A 17689-nucleotide genomic window follows, 5' to 3' on the forward strand; every position below is an offset into this window, starting at 1 on the left:
CTGCTTGGAAATTTGCTCATATCCAGCCAGTTTCTAAAAAGGGTGACAAATCCCTCCATTAAATTATTGTCCCACTGAAATTACTTCTACTGTTTCAAAAGTAATGGAGAAATCAACTAACTGCCAACTCTTAAACTATTTAGAAACCTTCTATCTGATCAACTATTACCAGTATATATTCCATCATCATCATCTGCTTGTGATATTCTGGTTTATGTATCCCTAATGCTGGTGTTCCCCAAGGTTTAGTTCTTTCTCCCACTCTTTTCCTCTTGTATATTAGTGATCTTCTTCCGTTGGCCAGAAAACCTATCCATAGTTTTCCTGATGATAGTGCATTTCATTCCAATTTCCAGTCTGAGAAACCTTGTCCTGCAGAAACAAGCTTCAACTTCTCAGAAATTCACTCCAATTCCTTAAATTCTGATCTCCAGGTTATTCTCCAGTGGGGTAAAGATAAATTTAGTTGATTTCATTCCTTCTAAAACTTAGTCCTGTCTTTAGCTCACAAAAAAGGATTCTTCTGCTCTTATGTTTATCGTTGATGACACTGATTGATGACACAAATGTAAACCCCTGGCTTTTTGGCCGTGAAGAGCATTAAAGATTATCTCTCTCTCTCTCTCTCTCTCTCTCTCTCTCTCTCTCTCTCTCTCTCTCTCTCTCTCTGATTTCTAGGCAAAATCATATAACTCTATTGGGATTACCCTGATTTTTAATCTCCCTAATTTTTAATGTAATGTGGCATAAGCACATTACAAATATTGCTTTCTCTGAATCTAAAAAATTGGGTTTTCTCTTTTGCTCTCGATGTTACTTTTCTTCCAAAACAACTGTTCACTCTTACATCCACCCTACCATTCCAAATGTGGGAAAATAAATTTGTGGGATATAGGTTCCAATACCTCACGTGTTTGGGGTTTTCATAATAAAAAAAAAAAATTACACATTCATGAATTACACTTCAGAATTGGATATTATTGGTAAGTGTTATTGGCTAAGTTCCTGGGAGCACTCATGTGCTGAATGTATGTAGCTGGCACATTTTGTGGAAGTGAATAGCTGTAGTTTGTGAAGCCAATAGATGGCAACAATTATGCCAAGTCCATGATACAATTTTGTTTATTGCAAATTGCAACTGTCATTCAATACAACATATATTCTGCAAATGGCAAGTTATTGTGCAGTCATCTGTATAGAAGCAGATATCAGCAACAGCCAAAAATTTGTGCACTACGCTGTTTATTCTAAGTGCAACGAGTGAAGAGCTGAGTATCAATCCCTGCAGCACACATTCTTTCTAGACAACAGTTTCCAAAATAGCATTATGATACTTTTAAGAAAATTCTCTATGATCATTCATAGTGATCTTCAGAGTTCTATAGCATAAAGATCTCAAAGAATACCAAAGTGCAGGTGGAGTTCAAAGGCTTTTTCAATATCCAGACATACTGTGGCAAGTTATTTTCAGATAAAGGCAGTCCATGTGCTACTCAGCTTTCCCTAAGATCTAACATGGATTGATTTCTGCAGAAACTATAATTATAATTGATGATTGAGTGGGATTCCAGATACCATACTAGTATAGAGTGGATCGTCTTTTTCAATATTCTTGCCTAATCAGCCTGGTAAATTATACTACTCTGCATTTTGAAAAAAATTTGCTGATATTTTCTCAGAAAAGGGTGTTTCTGAATCATTTTCTAATGCTGATTTAAAAAATAACTTCCAGTTGTTTCCGTCTCATCAGGTTTCTTTAAAAATCATGAAAGAAATTTGATTTTTCATACATTTTTATTAATTTTGGCACAATTTGTGCACTGAAATTATAACAAAATGCTACTTTACCAAACTTTTATATTTAAATACATGTTGAAATACATGTTTGTTGAGAAACGATTTGTCATTATGTCCCTATCTGCTCTGCCATGACCTCACTTTGGCTCAACTTGCTTGTTTGTTTGTTTGTTATTTGGTTTTTAGGAGCATTAGCAACTAAGGCCATATTGCTCTGGGATATGTGGTGGTCATTCCCTGACCTTTTCGCATCCTCCGTATTTGGTGGTGACAGGCTCGAACCCCAGTCTAATCAAGAAGCATGTGCTACGCACTGCTGCTCCTTCCCACCTGGCTACGGAGGCGCCTGGCTCAACTTGCAAAATTTACACTTGCTGCAGGTGACCCTTAGCTAGCTTATAATGTCCACCAATATGCTTCTTTCTTCCCACATAAAAGCCTGGTAATATCTAAATTTTTGAAATAGTTTTAATTCTGCTTGAAGAATGCCGATATTTCATCCTTTCTTAATGGATTGCAACACTCTTTAAGCCTTAAAATGAAGGCTTAAAGAGTTAAGGCTCATTTCAAGGCTTAAAAAATTAAAATTATAAAATCATGCTATTATTTTACACCTTTTATTTTAAAAATAAAAACAAAAGTAATTAATTCCGCTGAAAATTACAAAAAAAAAAAAAAAAAAAAAAAATTGCCATAAAATAGAAGCATCAATCTCTTAGTTGCTTCTATTTTCCAATTTTAAAGATGTTAAATGTGCAAAATTTCAAACATGTGGATGAGTTTCAAACTAGTAAACAAACTATTTTATACCTTACAATAAAATATTTACCATATGGATTTTTGGCTAGAATAGGCAAATCTGTCTCTAATGCTTCAGATTCACCCTCTGAATTTGCTGCTCTGACACGGAATTTATATTCTTTACCAGGAACAAGACCAGTAATATCTGCTTTTGGCTCCTTTGTAGTTGTTACAGGTACCCAGCGTCCAGTATCTGTGTCCATCTTTTCAATAATATATTGTTGAATTGGTTCGCCTCCATCATCTTCTGGTTTGTCCCACTTTAGTTTGCAGCCTTCAGCTTGAATATCAGTTACTTCCAGTGGTCCTTTAGGCTTACTTGGTTTACCTGCATAATAAGAATAATCAAGCATTGCTATTTAAGCAAAAAAAAAGGGACAGAGAGTTCAAGCACTGAAATTTTTTAAACTTATTAGTTAAATCACTATTTTTTTTTTTTTTACAAAATATTTCTATCCATGCAGGAATCAACAGTTTTTGCTGCAACTAATGCTTCTTTTGTGAAATCTGAATTACCTTGCAAGCTTTTGGTTGGTTTGGATATTTTACTGGCGCATCAGCTTCTATGGCTATAATGTGCCAAACTTATGATTTATGGTTTATTCACTGATGTCTTTTGTTATGATTTTTATATCAAATTATAGTAGTTTATGCATTTCAGAAACTGGAAGATTTCGGATATATTAGATTTATCTGAAAATATTGTTCGTAATGAAAATGTGTCCGTTCTTTTTAAGGATTTAAAGGTAATCTGATGTTCTCGTGTAAAGTTAGGGCAGTCAAGTAGAATATGTTGGACTGTTTGCACTGTGTGACAGTCAGAGCACTGAGGTGAAGATTCAGCTTGGAGCAGATAGGAGTGGGTAACATTGGTGTATCCAATTCTTAATCTGCTCAGTATAACTTCTTCTTGTCTGTTGGTTCTTGTACTGGTTTTCCATTGTTGTAACAACAGTTTTATCTGTAATAATTTGTTACCAGCCTGTTCCTGCCATTTTTGTTCCTGCTATTTCGAATTGTAATTTTGTTCCTGCTATTTTGAATTGTAATTTTGTTCTTGCTATTTCGAATTGTAATTTTGTTCCTGCTATTTTGAATTGGAATTTTATAGTCTAGGTATGGTATTGTTGATTGGGCTTTCTGCTTGTTTTGCTGCTTAGTCTGCCTGTTCATTGCCATCTATTCCTACATGTCCGGGAACCCAGCAGAAACTTATGTTTTGCTTTCGCTTTGCTAGTTTTGGTAGCGTGTTTTGAATTTTACATACGGTCAGATGAGTATTTATGGTGTTATCCTTTAAGGCTTGCAGAGCATTGAACAAATCTGTAAATATTATACTGTTGGCGATGTTGGTTAGCCATATATGGTTCATGGCTAATTGTATAGTCTCCAGTTCTGCCGTATAAATGCTGCACTCAGTTGGAAGTAGTTTGGAAATGATGGTATTCAGGAATTTTGGCTGCTATTCCTACTTTGGTTTCTGTTTTGGAACCATCTGTGTATATCAGGGTAGAATTACAAAGTTGGTCTCTGTAGGCTGTGTGTAATCGTTAGAAATTTTGTGTAGGAAGGGAATCCTTGTTCCATTTATGCATATGCAGATTGCATATCATTTGAATGGTATCCCAAGGTGGATATGGAATTTTAGGAGAAATTGCTATCTGATTGAGATTTAAATTATGTTGCTGGATTAGGTCTCTTAAATATATGCCTGCTGGTTTGTTAGCATTTGGATGTGCTCTAAGTTTTCCAAACTTGGTTTGTGTACGATTGTCCATATCGGGTGGTCAGGTATTGATTTTATCTTTGCAGCATAGTATAACAGCAAGTTTTGTCTCCGGAGTTGTAGTGGTGGTTCATGAGCCTCTGCATATAGGCTCTGGACCAGTGATGTGCGATATGCTCCTAATGCTGTTCGTAAAGCACTGTGGTGCACTGGATCAAGCCACCTCAGGATACTCGGTTTGGCTGAGTTATACACAGGGGCTCCATAGTCTAGTTGAGATCTTATGAGGGCTCTGTATAATTGCATGAGTAACTGTATCTGTACTCCAGGTCGTTGTGGACAAGACTCTCAAAATGTTTAGTTTCTTGAGGCAGTTTGTTCTTAGTTGTTTTATATGTTCTAAAAAAGTTAGTTTTTTTTATCAAGAATAAGTCCAAGAAATTTTATGGTTGGCTTGATTGGGATTTAAAAAAAAAAAAAAAAAAAAAAGTGTAGCCATTATCAACCCACTGCAGGATGGAAGCCTCCTCAACAATTCATGCTGAGAGAAATGAACCATAATCTGCCACGCTGGTCCAGTGAGGGTTGGCAGATCAACCGTATTCAGCAGTCAGGGGATTGAACCCCGGTCTACTCAAAGAGCGTGTGCTACTGCACTCCCACTCCTGACCACTCGGCTACGGAGGCAGTGATTGGGATTAACTGTCCATTAAGTTTTAATTCCGGATGTAAATGAAGGTTTCTTTTCCTACAGAAGTGCATGCCTATGGTTTTTTGTGTGGAGATTATGAAACCATTTTTTTGAGCCCAGTTGCTGACCTTGTTTATTGCACCTTGGAACTGGCATTCTATTGTTCTCATGTTTTGGGATTGGAAAGAGATACTGAAATCATCTACATAAAGAGCTGTATTTATGGTGGATGGTATCTGTTGGGTTATAGAGTTTATTTTTATTGCAAACAAGGTGGCACTAAGGACTAATCCCTGTGGTACCCCTTCTTGTAGGAAAACCTTTGAGTGTGTAGTTTGTATTCGTACTTGGAAAGTTCAGTGCTGTAAAAAGTTCTGGATGAAAACAGAGAGATGTCCTCTTAGCTTTAAGTTATATATGTCCCTGAGAATGCCTTTTCGATATCAAAGCATATCATGACTAAATCTTGTTTTCTAATGAAAGCATTTCGTATGTTGTTTTCTATTTTAATCAGGAGGTCCAAGGTTGATCTGTTTCCTGAAGCTGCACTGCACTGTGCACAAAAGGTTATGGTTTTCTAGGTACCACATGAGTCTTGCATTTATAATCTTTTCCATTAACTTTCCTGGGCAGCTGGTGAGTGCTATTGGATGGTAGCTGTTCAGATTAGTACGATCTTTGCCAGATTTTGGGAAAGCAAGGACAACTGCATGATACCACATGTTAGGAAACTCTTGCTCCATATAAATTCTGTTGTATAAAAGAAGTAGAGATTGTAATGATTCTTCACTGAGTTTCTTTATCATTATATAATTGATGCTATCTGGACCTTCTGCACTTTGTTTTGTTTGTGACAGTGCCTTATGGAGTTCTGTTATGGTTAGTGGATGGTTATATTGTTCTACATATTTTGTGGAGAATTTTAAGTTGTATTTTTCTTGATGATTTTTATATTTCTGGAATTTCGGTGAATAGGATGTAGTGGCAGATATTTTGGCAAAAGTTTCACCTAAAGCATTTGCTATTTCTTTTGGATCAGCGATATCCTGTCCTTGCCAATTGATAATTGGATGTAATAAATTTTGGTATCTATTGTTCATTTTTCTTATTTTATCCCAAACTGTTTTAGTATTTGTAGTTCTATTTATGGTTGAGGCAAAACGTATCCAAGAGGCTTTCTTGCATGCCCATCTGACATATCTTGCTCTTGCTCTCATTTTTTTAAAATGTATTAGATTGTCTGTGGTAGGATTTCTGTGAAAAATATTCCATGCTCTGTTTCTATCTCATTTTGCTTGGGCATATTCCTCATTCCACCAAGGCTCTGGGAATAGAGGAAGTTTGGTAGACGTTTTTGGTATTGATTGTTCTGCTGCTTGGCAAATTTGAATGATTACATATTGTACTGCTTGGTCAATGGTTAGTTTTCAGACTTTCTGTTGTTAGATTACTGCTAAACTTTTGAATTTTTCCCAGTCTGCTTTGTGAAATTTCCATTTGGGTTTTCGTCTAGATTGACATACGGTGTCTTTTGTTAAAGTGACAATAATGGGGTAATGGTAGCTGTGTAATGGATCTTCATGAACTGTCCATTCTAAAATAGGATATAATGCTGGGGAGCACAAAGTAAGGTCTATCACTGAGCTGGTTTGAGTTGTAAGGTGGATATACGTGTGTTTTCCGCTATTCAGGAGGATTAGATTTTTGGCATCTATTACTTTTTCTATTTGATGTCCTCTTTTATTAAAATTTTAAATGTATAATGGGGGATCTATTTTATTAAAATAGATCCCCCATTATACAGTAAGGAGGGAGTAGTTGATCTATTAGTTCCTCCAAGTCTTTATAATTTATTTCTTGGTTCGGGGGGTAAATATATTGATACTATTGTTATTAAACTACTTGTTGCTATAAATACTGCTACTGCCTCAAGAGTGGTTTGTAGGTGGAATGCTTGGACTGGTATGTGAGAATTGACAAGAATTGCTACTCCACCATGGGCTATAGAATTATTTATTCAGTCTCGTCTATGTATAGTGTAGTTCTTGATTAAGATTGTATCGTCAGGTTTTAGATATGTTTCTTGTAAGCTGAAACATATCGGGTGATATTGAAAAATTAAATCATGAACATCGTCAACATTCTTACGGAAACCTCGGTAATTCCATTGAAAAGGTACTACTCATTGTTTTGTTTTAGATGAGTTTTCTGGTTGTTTTCTCGTTACTGTTTTAAATTTTTCTTTCCGTGGTTTGTCTTTTTTAGGAGAATATGGCTTTCCAGTGTCCATATCTTCCTTGGCAAATATTTCTAGAATGGGTTCTAGTTGTGTTTTTCCTGCTGTGTCCATTTCTTCAGCAGCATGGTGCATTATTATGGAAATATCTTCTTTGAATTTTCCTGCAGCGGTGAAATTACTGTTGGTGGAACTGAGATAGGGGTGTTTGCTGCTTGTTCTCGTTTCTGCTGTTTTGGGGGCATGAGCCATTTGTATGCCCAATCCGACAATGATTCATTTGGTGTGATTGTGACTTTGGTTTGTGATCCTGTTGTTTGTTGGTTCTGGGCTATTTGTACTATTTGTGTTATCTGTGCGTAAGTAGGTTTCCTTGTGTTGACTGGTTGTACCGTCTTTCTAGCTTCTTGGTATGTAACTTTGTGTTCTGCTTTGTATTTTTGGATTTTCCTTTCCTGCTTCCATCTTTTGCATTCTCGAGAGTAGGCAGTGTGGGTTCCACTACAGTTTGGGCATTTAGGGTGCTCAGTTGTGCATTCTTGATTGGTGTGTTCTTGGGAACCACATTTGGCACATATTGCTGTTCCTCTGCATGTTGTTTGTGAATGTCTGTATTTTTGACATTTAAACCATTGAATAGGATTTGGTATGTAGGATCAGATTTGATAAAGCAAGTATCCTGCTTTCACATGCTGTGGTTGACTTGTAGTGTTGAAAGTTAAAATGATATTTTTGGTCCGGATGATTATTCCTTCTTTTTTTACCATTATTCTTTTAACATGAATGACCCCTTGGGTTTTCATTTCTTGTAATATTTCTTCTTCTGTTATATTGAGGAGATCCCATTCAGAGATTATTCCTTTCGAGGTGTTTAGAGTATTATGGGGTGTAACTGATACTGGGATTCTGCCAAAAGTGGACGTTTTAATTAGTTGCTCTGACTGTCGTATATTGGCTGTCTCAATTAGTAGGTCACCTGATTTTAATCTTTTTTACTGCTTTTGGAGTTCCAGCTATGCTTTCCAGACATTTTTGTATCAGGAAAGGGGATAATTTTCCTGTGGACTGTTCGTCCGTAGAATGGATGATGAGATACTTTGGAGCGGGTATCTCATATATATCGGTTTTTTGTCTTTTGGCCATGTTTGTACTAATTTCTTCACGTTCTTGAGTTTATTGGGCTATGTTAGAGGATTTTGTGACTTTGTTGTCAGAATCGATGGTATTTGCTCCTTTGGCCCCAAGAGTGAGAGCTTTTCCTCCCAGGTTTCCATCCCCACCACGTGGAGGAAGGAGCGGTGCCACCTAGTGACCAAGAGGGAAAAAAAAGTTAGTAAGTGATTAATATAAAGAAAGGTGACTTTCCTTTCTGTATTAGTAAGTTTTAATGTGCTAAATGTTATTAATATATGCAGTAGGAGTTTAAAGAGATATTGCAAAAACTCACACAAAAATAAGCTCTTTATAATAATTCCCAGGCTAGATAATTCGCTGGAAGGTGGCACTCAGGGCCACCTTGCAAGCAATGTATTCTACAATAATTCTGGAAATGTACACTATAGGATCGAACAATCTCTACTGGATCTCAAAAATTGCATATAGAAGGCACACTGCGCCTTCTATATACCTTAATGAATTCTTACAATAAAAAAAGATACAAATTTAACTAATTTTTCAAAACACTATGATACTTAAAATATAACCGCCATCAAGGGAAAGGGTTTTTGTTGCTTTTGTAAAGGAGACTATGGTGGTCTCAGACAGTTTTTAAATTCTATACAGTAGGACCAACTGATGATGTTACTAACAGCAAATACTAAATGGAAAACATTCAAGGAAATAATCATAGACACTACTGGGCTTTTCCTACCAACTAAGAAATACTATTCATGGTACAGGCCTAAATGAATGTCAGATGAACTGATGAAACTAGTGGCAAAGAAGAAAAGTGCATATGATGCATATAAATTATCAGGTGACAGAGAATCCTATGGTAGATATAAATTAGTCTGTAATCAAGTCACAAAGGACGTCAGGCAAGTGAAGGCATATTACAAGAAATCTCCAGCAAAACATGCAAAGAAAAACAGAAAAGCTTTCTTTATTTATGCACCCCAACGGGTGCATATACTAGAAGGAAGGGGAGGAATCAAATTGGTCTGCTCAACATCGATGGTTTGACTGTTGATGATCCTGCTCAGGTTGCTTACAAATTGAATGAGTATTTTGCATCTACATTCACACACATGGAATTCTTTAGGGAAGGCAATGCCAGATGTTTGTCAAACTCTAACAGGGACCTAAATGATTTTGTAATAATTTAGAGTAATGTGGAAGAGAAATCATTGATGTTAACCATAAGAAAGGTGTTGGGTTGCATGAGATCTCTCCAGTTATATTAAGGGAGGCAGGGAAGGAAGTAAGCAAACCCCTTAGCCATAATTACAAGAGCACCTGTGGATTCAGGGGAGGTCCACGTAGACTGTGCATGTGCAAATGTATCCCCAATTCACAAAGGGACACATGATTAATTACAGACCTGTTAGTTTAACTTCTGTTCCAGGGAAAACAATGGAGTTCGCTGGAGAAAGAAGTAATGTAAGATCACCTAGACAAAGCCAAATTATACTTTAAACACAGCATGGATTTGTTAAGAGGAAGTCCTGTCTGACCAATTTGATTGGTTACTATGATGTGGTCACAAAGGAACTGGATGCAAAAAAATAATTTTGATATCATATATTCCAGGTAAGATTTTTATAATGTTGCACATAAAAGACTGCTGTACAAATTGGAGCAGTGGGGCATTAAGGGCAAGTTGCTGCTATGTAAAAAGCAATGGTTGAGTAGGAAACAGCAGAAAGTGGTAATCAATGAACACTGCTGTCTGTGGACTAATGTTATTAACAGAGTCTGCCAGGGTTCAGTATTGAGCCCATTATTGTTTTCAATATTTATTGATGATATTGATTATCTGGCTTAATGTCCAAGTTTGCAGGTGATACAAAAAGGGTGGCAAGATGGATAATGACAGTATGCTACTGCAACGGGATCTAGATAAGTTGGGCAGATGGGATGAAAAATGGCAATTTCAATTTAACATTGATAAATGCAAAGCACTGCATAGTGTAGTACTGTGTAGTACTACACTCAGGGTAGTGGAAGATGGGGGTAATTGTGCAGCAAGATATGAAGTTCTCTGAGAAATGTAGATAGACTGCCAGTACAGCTCATGGGGTTTGTCAATGATATACAGGAATTTCGCTAGCAGAGATAAGGGGGGGGGGGGTGATTATCCTCTTCCATAAATTCATGGTTAGGTCATATAGTAGTAGTAGTAGTGGTGGTGGCATGTGATGCAAGTAAGCAAGTGAATGAGCTTAGGCAGCATCAGCCAAAAAAAAAAAAAAAAAAAAAAAATCACACCATTCCCTCAAAATGCCTGTCCAGTTCCTCCTTAAATTTATTTAATCTATCAACTTCCACAATGAGAGATGGAAGTTTGTTCCGGCAATTAACCATCCGCTGGCTAAAGGCAAATTTCCGCACATCTATTCTACATCTGTCTTTTCTTAATTTGAATTTATGGCCCCCTTAGGTTCGTAATCTGAACAAGTGGAAGGATCCCATCAGAATTCAGCGTGCTCAATCCATTCAAGGCCTTATACACCTCAATCAGATCCCTGTGCAGGTACCTAGTCTCCAGTCACTGAAATAGGCAGAACTTAAGCCTCTCTTGGTAAGAGGATCCCTTCATTCCCCTCAGCAATCTTGTTGCCCTTCTCTGTACATGCTCAAGTAAATCCTCTACATCCTTCCTAAAATGAGGCCTCCAGACCTGTACGCAGTACTCAAGGCATGGCCTGACCATTGCCTTATACAGAGGGACAATCACCTCCTTTTCCCTGCTAGCAAAATTCCTATATATCATTGACAAAACCCCATGACCTGCCCTGGCAGCCTGTCTGCATTGCTCAGAAAACTTCATATCTGACTGCCCAGGTTATATAGCCAGGGTCTTTTTCATTTTCTACCACCTTAAATGTAGTACCACACAGCTGGTACATTCCTCTAGAGTTACTTCTACCCATATGCAGTACTTTGCATTTGTCAAGGTTAAATTTCAGTTGCCACTTCTTAGCACATCTGCCCAAATTATCTAGATCCTGTTGCAGTAGCACACTGCCATTACTGTCATTAACAACCCTGCCAAACTTTGTATCATCTGCAAACTTCGACACTAAGACTTATATACCTTCATAAATATCATTGATAAATATACAAAATATACAAAACAACAAAGGACCCAACACTGAACCCTGTGTGACTCCACTAATAACATTAGTCCACGAAGAGCAGCACCCATTAATTACCACCCTCTGTCTTCTCCCACTCAACCATCCTTTTATCCATTGTAGCAACTTACCCTTAATACCATTCTGCTCCAATTTGTACAATAGTCTTCCATGCGCAACAGTGTCAAAAGCTTTCCTGAAATCCAAATATATGATATCAAAATAATTTTTTGCATCCAATTCCTTTGTAACCACATCATAATATCCTATCAAATTTGTCAGACAAGACTCTCCCTTAACAAACCCATGCTGTGTCTGAATTATTGCTGCAGTCTGGTCTAGATGATCCTGCAATGCATCTTTAACCAGTGACTCCATTATTTTACCCGGAACAGAAATTAAAGTGGTCTGTAATTACTCGTGTCACCCTTCGATTCCCGTTTGTGAATTGGGGATACATTTGCACATCTCCAGTCCACGGGGACCTCCCGAGTCCAAGGATGCTCTCGTAATTATTGCTAAGGGTTTGCTGAGTTGCTTTTCTGCCTCCTTTAATATAACTGGATAGATTCCATCCACCCCAGATGCCTTCCTTGTTTAACTTCAACAATTTCTCCTCCACTTTGCTCTCAGTTATTACAAAATCATTAAGCACCCTGCTACAATTTGATAACCTTCTGCCATTTTCAAACCTTAATAACTCCTCATGTGCAAATGCAGTTGCAAAATACTCATTCAGTTTGTTTGCTATCTGAGCAGGATCATCAACAGTGGAACCATCGATATCAAGTAGACCAATCAGATCCATCCCCTTCCTTTTAGAGTTTATATAAGTAAAGAAATCCTTGCTGTTTTTCTTAGCATCCTTTGCCAAAGATTTCTCGTAATCTGCCTTCGCCTACCTAACCTCCTCTGTGACTTGATTATAGACTAACTTATATCTGCCATAGGCTTCTGAGTCACTTGATGATTTATATGCATCCCATGCATTTTTCTTCTCTGTCATGAGTCTCATTAGTTCATTTGATAACCATTTAGGCCTAAACCTTGAACAATATTTCTTAATAGGTATGAAACTTTTAGTAGCATCCACGATTAATTCCTTGAATGCTTCCCACTTAGAATTTACTGTTGGTAACATCGTCAATTGATCCCACTGTACAGAATTTAAAAACTGTCTGAGACCTCTGTACTCACCTCTACGGAAGCAAAAACCCTTTCCTTTACCCCTAATAGTAATTATATCTTTAAGTAAATCCCACATCAGTACACTGTGATCACTACCACCTAGTGGTTCCTTTATCTGCAAATTCTTAACACACGAATGATCACTGCTGATAACCAGATCAAGAGTAATACCCTCTCTGGTTGCCTCTCAAACATGCTGGCGCAGAAAACAATCATCCAATAAATCCACAAAAGTCTTACTAGTGTGTGAGCGACCAACCCACAAGTTCCAGTCAATATCTGTTAAGTTAAAATTCCCCATCACAAGACATTCTGATTTACTAGCCCACTCTATTTCTCTGTACAATTGTTCATTGTACTCATTCGAGTCATTAGGCCTATAACACACTCCTACTCTTATTTTTGCTTTCACAGTGCTTATGTCACACCAAACTGACTCAACAGTGCACTGTTCATCTATATCAACTGGATGCACTTCTTTTGATTTTATGTTTTTCTTATTTAACAGCATAACACCTTCTCCCTTCCTATCCTGTCTATCCTTTCTGTACACATTGTATTCCCCAAATTCGAGGCAGTGTTGGGTGGGTCGGAAATGCAGTTCTGCATTCCTTATATCTGTGTGACACCACGTCTCTGCTATCCCAACAATATCCGCCTTTGATGTCTTGACAAACACTTCATATTCATCAAATTTATTTACTGTACTTCTAGCATTGGTATACATGCAAGTAAGTATACATGAACCTATCCTTATTATTAGTTACCCTAACACATCCCATATACCCACCTGGTTCACGATGACTGCCATCAGTCTCTAAAAAAACCCCAGCACTCCTTGCTCCAGGTCGCTAGTTATTCTAATAGAAGTTGTGCAAGAATCACCTTCACCTCTGCCTGCGGCTACTTTTAACCTTTAAGTCTGTGAATCCCCCTAAGCTAGCAGTTTTCTGACCCACCTAACACTGCCTCGATAGCATCAGCAAATATTCTTGCACCCTTTCTATTTAAGTGTATCCCATCATTACAATGTCGAGTATTGTAATGAAGATAAGGTAAAAAAAGACAGGGAACTGTGGCAAGAGGTGGATGTTTGATGGTCAGATTGATGGCTGATATGTTGGATATGAATAAGTACATAGATGATTTGTCAAATTCTGCATAAAGATTTAAGAAAAAGGACGGTCGCTCTGCAAAATTTGTGCCACAGAATCTCCCAGACAAGGAGAAGCAATGAAGAGTATAAAGACTTCATCCAGATATGAAGACTCCATCCGAATGTGATATGAAGACTTCATCCAGACTTGAAAAGACAATCCTAGTTTCCTGAACTGTATTGTTACTGTAGTTGAGTGTTGGTGTTTCAATACAACCCACAGACAAAGCATAAGAGTATGCAGTGTGCTTCAAAATCATCACTGGGCCCCCTAAAAAGTTTTTTTTACAGAAGTCCAGGATCAAGATTTTTTTTTTTTTTTTTTTTTTATTGGCAAACAGGTTATGTTTCACAAGGCATTTTTACCTTAATGGGAGAGAGTCAATCCCTACACTCTACATACAGGTGCTTCAAAGAATATTGAAGTGGATTTCCCAGGTGAGGCTGCAATTTTGGGAGAAAGGCAGCTAGTTCTTGTTGCATGACATTCTGCACTTGTTGTGAAGACATTTCTGATGAAACAGGCATTGCACAGATGAACCATCCACCCTACTCTGCTATTCTAACACCAGCAAACTTCTTTGTCTTTTCCAAGGCAAAAACTGCCTTCAAAGGAATATGATTTCAGGATGTCAAAGATATAAAGAAAAATGTAACTGTCAAATTGACATCATCTCTTTATATGCCTTGGGCTGACCTTTTTTAGATAGTTTCAGAAGATTGTAAAAAGTGCATTGAGGTGGTGATTACTTTGAATAAAAATAAAACCATTTTTGAACTCCTTCACTTTTTGTTCTTTTTATTGCACCAGTCCTTAAAATTTATTGCCACACCTCATATATATATATATATATATATCATCATCTGAATCTTCTGTGATTTCTCCTTCTCAAAATACTCTCCCTTGAACTTTACACACTTTTGCCACTGTCACACCCATGCATTAAATGCTTCTTGCAAGCCATTTTTCAAAAGACTGCAAAGTGCTTCCATTGTGGCTCTGCAAGTATCGTTGTGTGAAAGCAGATTATGATAAATCTTAGGCAAAGGATACAAAGAAAAACAGCAAATACTTCTTTACTTATATAAACTGTAAAAGGAAGGGGGATGAATCAGATTGGTCCACTTGATATCAATGATTCGATTGTTGATAAAACTGCTCAGGTAGCTGACAAACTGAATAAGTATTTTGCATCTACAATTACACACATGAGGAGATATTCAAAGTGGATGATGTTTGTTTGTTTGTTTGTTTGAGGGCTTTATGGGGCAGGGGCAAGGGCAACATGGCCATAATGTGCCTAACTATGGTAGAGTTCAGTGCTCCTTTTTTTTTTTTTTTTTTTATTATCAATATGGATTGCGGTTAAAGTTTAGAGTGAGTTTTAGATTGGTATCTGTTTAAGGAAAGTAAAGATTTTGTCCACCTGTGACGTATCTGCTAGGAGATTACTTATACTCAGTGTTCGGTGCTGAAAATGAGGTAAAGAGAGTTTGAGTTCACTGTTGTAAATGGGACAATCAATGAGTATATGCTGGACTGTAGGATGAGTGTTTCAGTTTGTGCACTGTGGTGAGTCAGTCGCTGCAACGACTCTGTCCAGAGCAATTTTATATGTTCAAGGAAGGTAAGTTTTTGGTCAAATATCGCACCAAGAAAGTGGACACTGGGGACAACTGGTATGACTTGATTGATTTTCTAGTTGAAGTTCCAGATATGGATGTAGATAACACTTCCTACAGAAGTGTATTCGAAATATTTTTTGGTGCAAGAAATGAAATCCATTGTTTTGGGACCATCTAGCTATTTTGTTGATAGCACATTGCAACTGTCTTTCTATCATTCACATATTAGGAGAATGGCAGGCAATACTGAAGTCATCAGAGTACAGGGTAGTAGATACAGTTTGTGGTAGGTCATGTGTTATTGAATTCATTATTAAAGAGAGTGACACTTAGCACTAACCCTTGTGGTACTCCTTCTTCCTGGATAAATTTTAAAGATGAACTCTATGCCCCCAGAGTTCATCTTCATCGCCCATTTGAAATTGGCAATGTTGTAAGAATTTTCTGATAAACTGTGGTAGATATCCACGTAATCCCAGATCATATAGATTTTGCATTAGACCAAATCTCCAAGCAGTGTCCAAAGGCTTTTTCGGTCAAAGAGGACCATGGCAAGGTGTTCTTTCCATACGAAGGCATCATTGGATGATTATTTCTGTCTTAGTCAAAAGGTTGAGAGTGGATCTACCTTCATGGAAGCCACACTGCACTGGATTTATAAGGTCATTTCGAGCTAGAAACCAGGACAGCCGGGAATTGACCATTTTTTCCATGACCTTGCACATATAGCTGGTGAGTACAATAGGTCGATAATGTTGCAGATTTGTAGGATCTTTTCCTGTTTTGGAAATGCCAAAACATAAGTATGCTGCCATTTGTCAGGGAAAGTGTTTTCTTTGAATATTCTGTTGTAGAGCCGTAAAAGTGTCTTGAGGGCCAGTTCAGTAAGTTTTGCTATCATGATGTAATGTATTCCATCAGGCCTTGCTGCACTGAGTTTAGTGGAGGATAGAGCATGGTGCAACTCTGACATGGTGAAGGGAAGATTGTATGCCCTGGATGCTGATTCAAAATTGATTGAGTGTTTTTCAGCTTGTGCTTTGTGTGCCTGGAAATGTGGCAAGTATGATGTCATGGCTGAGATTTCCACGAATGATCTACCTAGAGTGTTTGCAATCTCTTCTGGTTTTGTAATATCAGAGCCAGCATGGATGTTTTGCATACATACACTGTATTTTGGCCCAAATTGTTTGGGTTTTTGTTGTTTTTGTAATTGTGGAAGCAAAACGCCTCCATGCTTCCCTTTTGCTGGTCTTCCTAACTTGTTTTGCCCTTGCCTGTTTAAAGCAGATGATGTTTTCTGTTGTTAGGAACTTTCTGAAAATGTTCCATGCTCTATTCTTCTCTCTCTTAGCAACACTACATTCATCATTCTACCATACTTTAAAGTGGGCCGATATTTTTGTAGATTGTTTTGGAATTGCTTTGTCAGCTGCTGCAGTATTTGGTTGGATATTTATTCTACTGCCAGGTTTATGGGTATTTGTTGGACCCATTTTTCTTCTAGCAGAGTTAGCTGCTTGTACATGTCCCATTCAGCTTTTGAAAAGTTCCATTTGGCAATTCGGTAGGAAAGGTGGGGAACACTTGTATCAATGTGGCATATTACAGGGTAGTGATCACTGCCCATCAGATTGCTGTGAATAGTCCATCCAAATAGAGGGTATCAATAGCTGAGGTGGACCCTGTAGGAAGATGTAAATAAGTGTGTGCTCCTTTCTTCAGAGTTATCAGATTGTGTTGATCAAGTAATTTTTCGATGGTTTATCCACACTTATCCAGGTTATAGTTTCCCCATAGCAGATGGTGACTGTTGAGGTCTCCGAGGATGCAGTATGGTTTGGGAAGCTGTATCACTAATTCTTCTAAGTCAGCATTGCTTATATTTTGGTTAGGTGGCAAGTATAATTAGACTATGGTTAAATCAAAGTTAATGTTGATTCATGCAGCAACTGCCTCAAGGTTTGTTTTTAGTAGATTGGTTTTGAGGGTATCTGGGAATTGATGATCAGCGCTACCCCTCCACGTGCAAGATTGTTCGGACTGTGTGCAACCCGATTTTGCCGATGTATTATGTATTTCGGAAGGGAAACAATTATATTTGGTGTTAGATTGGTTTCCTATAGACAGAAGTCAATGGAATCATATTGTGAAAGGAGATCTTGGATGTCAG

The 17689-nt window shown here is 37.6% G+C and overlaps 1 protein-coding gene across 1 annotated transcript in view; it reads right to left on the reverse strand.

Moving 5' to 3' along the window:
* Positions 1–17689, reverse strand: part of LOC150087120 (twitchin-like) — a 3511780-nt gene that overhangs the window by 1960221 nt on the left and 1533870 nt on the right. The window contains 1 exon segment of the mRNA XM_090372971.1: positions 2627–2926. Coding sequence (XP_090229097.1) covers positions 2627–2926 — 300 coding nt within the window.

The sequence above is a fragment of the Mastigoproctus giganteus genome, chromosome 4, assembly GCF_048544385.1.
Source record: "Mastigoproctus giganteus isolate SK-2022 chromosome 4, ASM4854438v1, whole genome shotgun sequence".
Taxonomy (NCBI): domain Eukaryota; kingdom Metazoa; phylum Arthropoda; class Arachnida; order Uropygi; family Thelyphonidae; genus Mastigoproctus; species Mastigoproctus giganteus.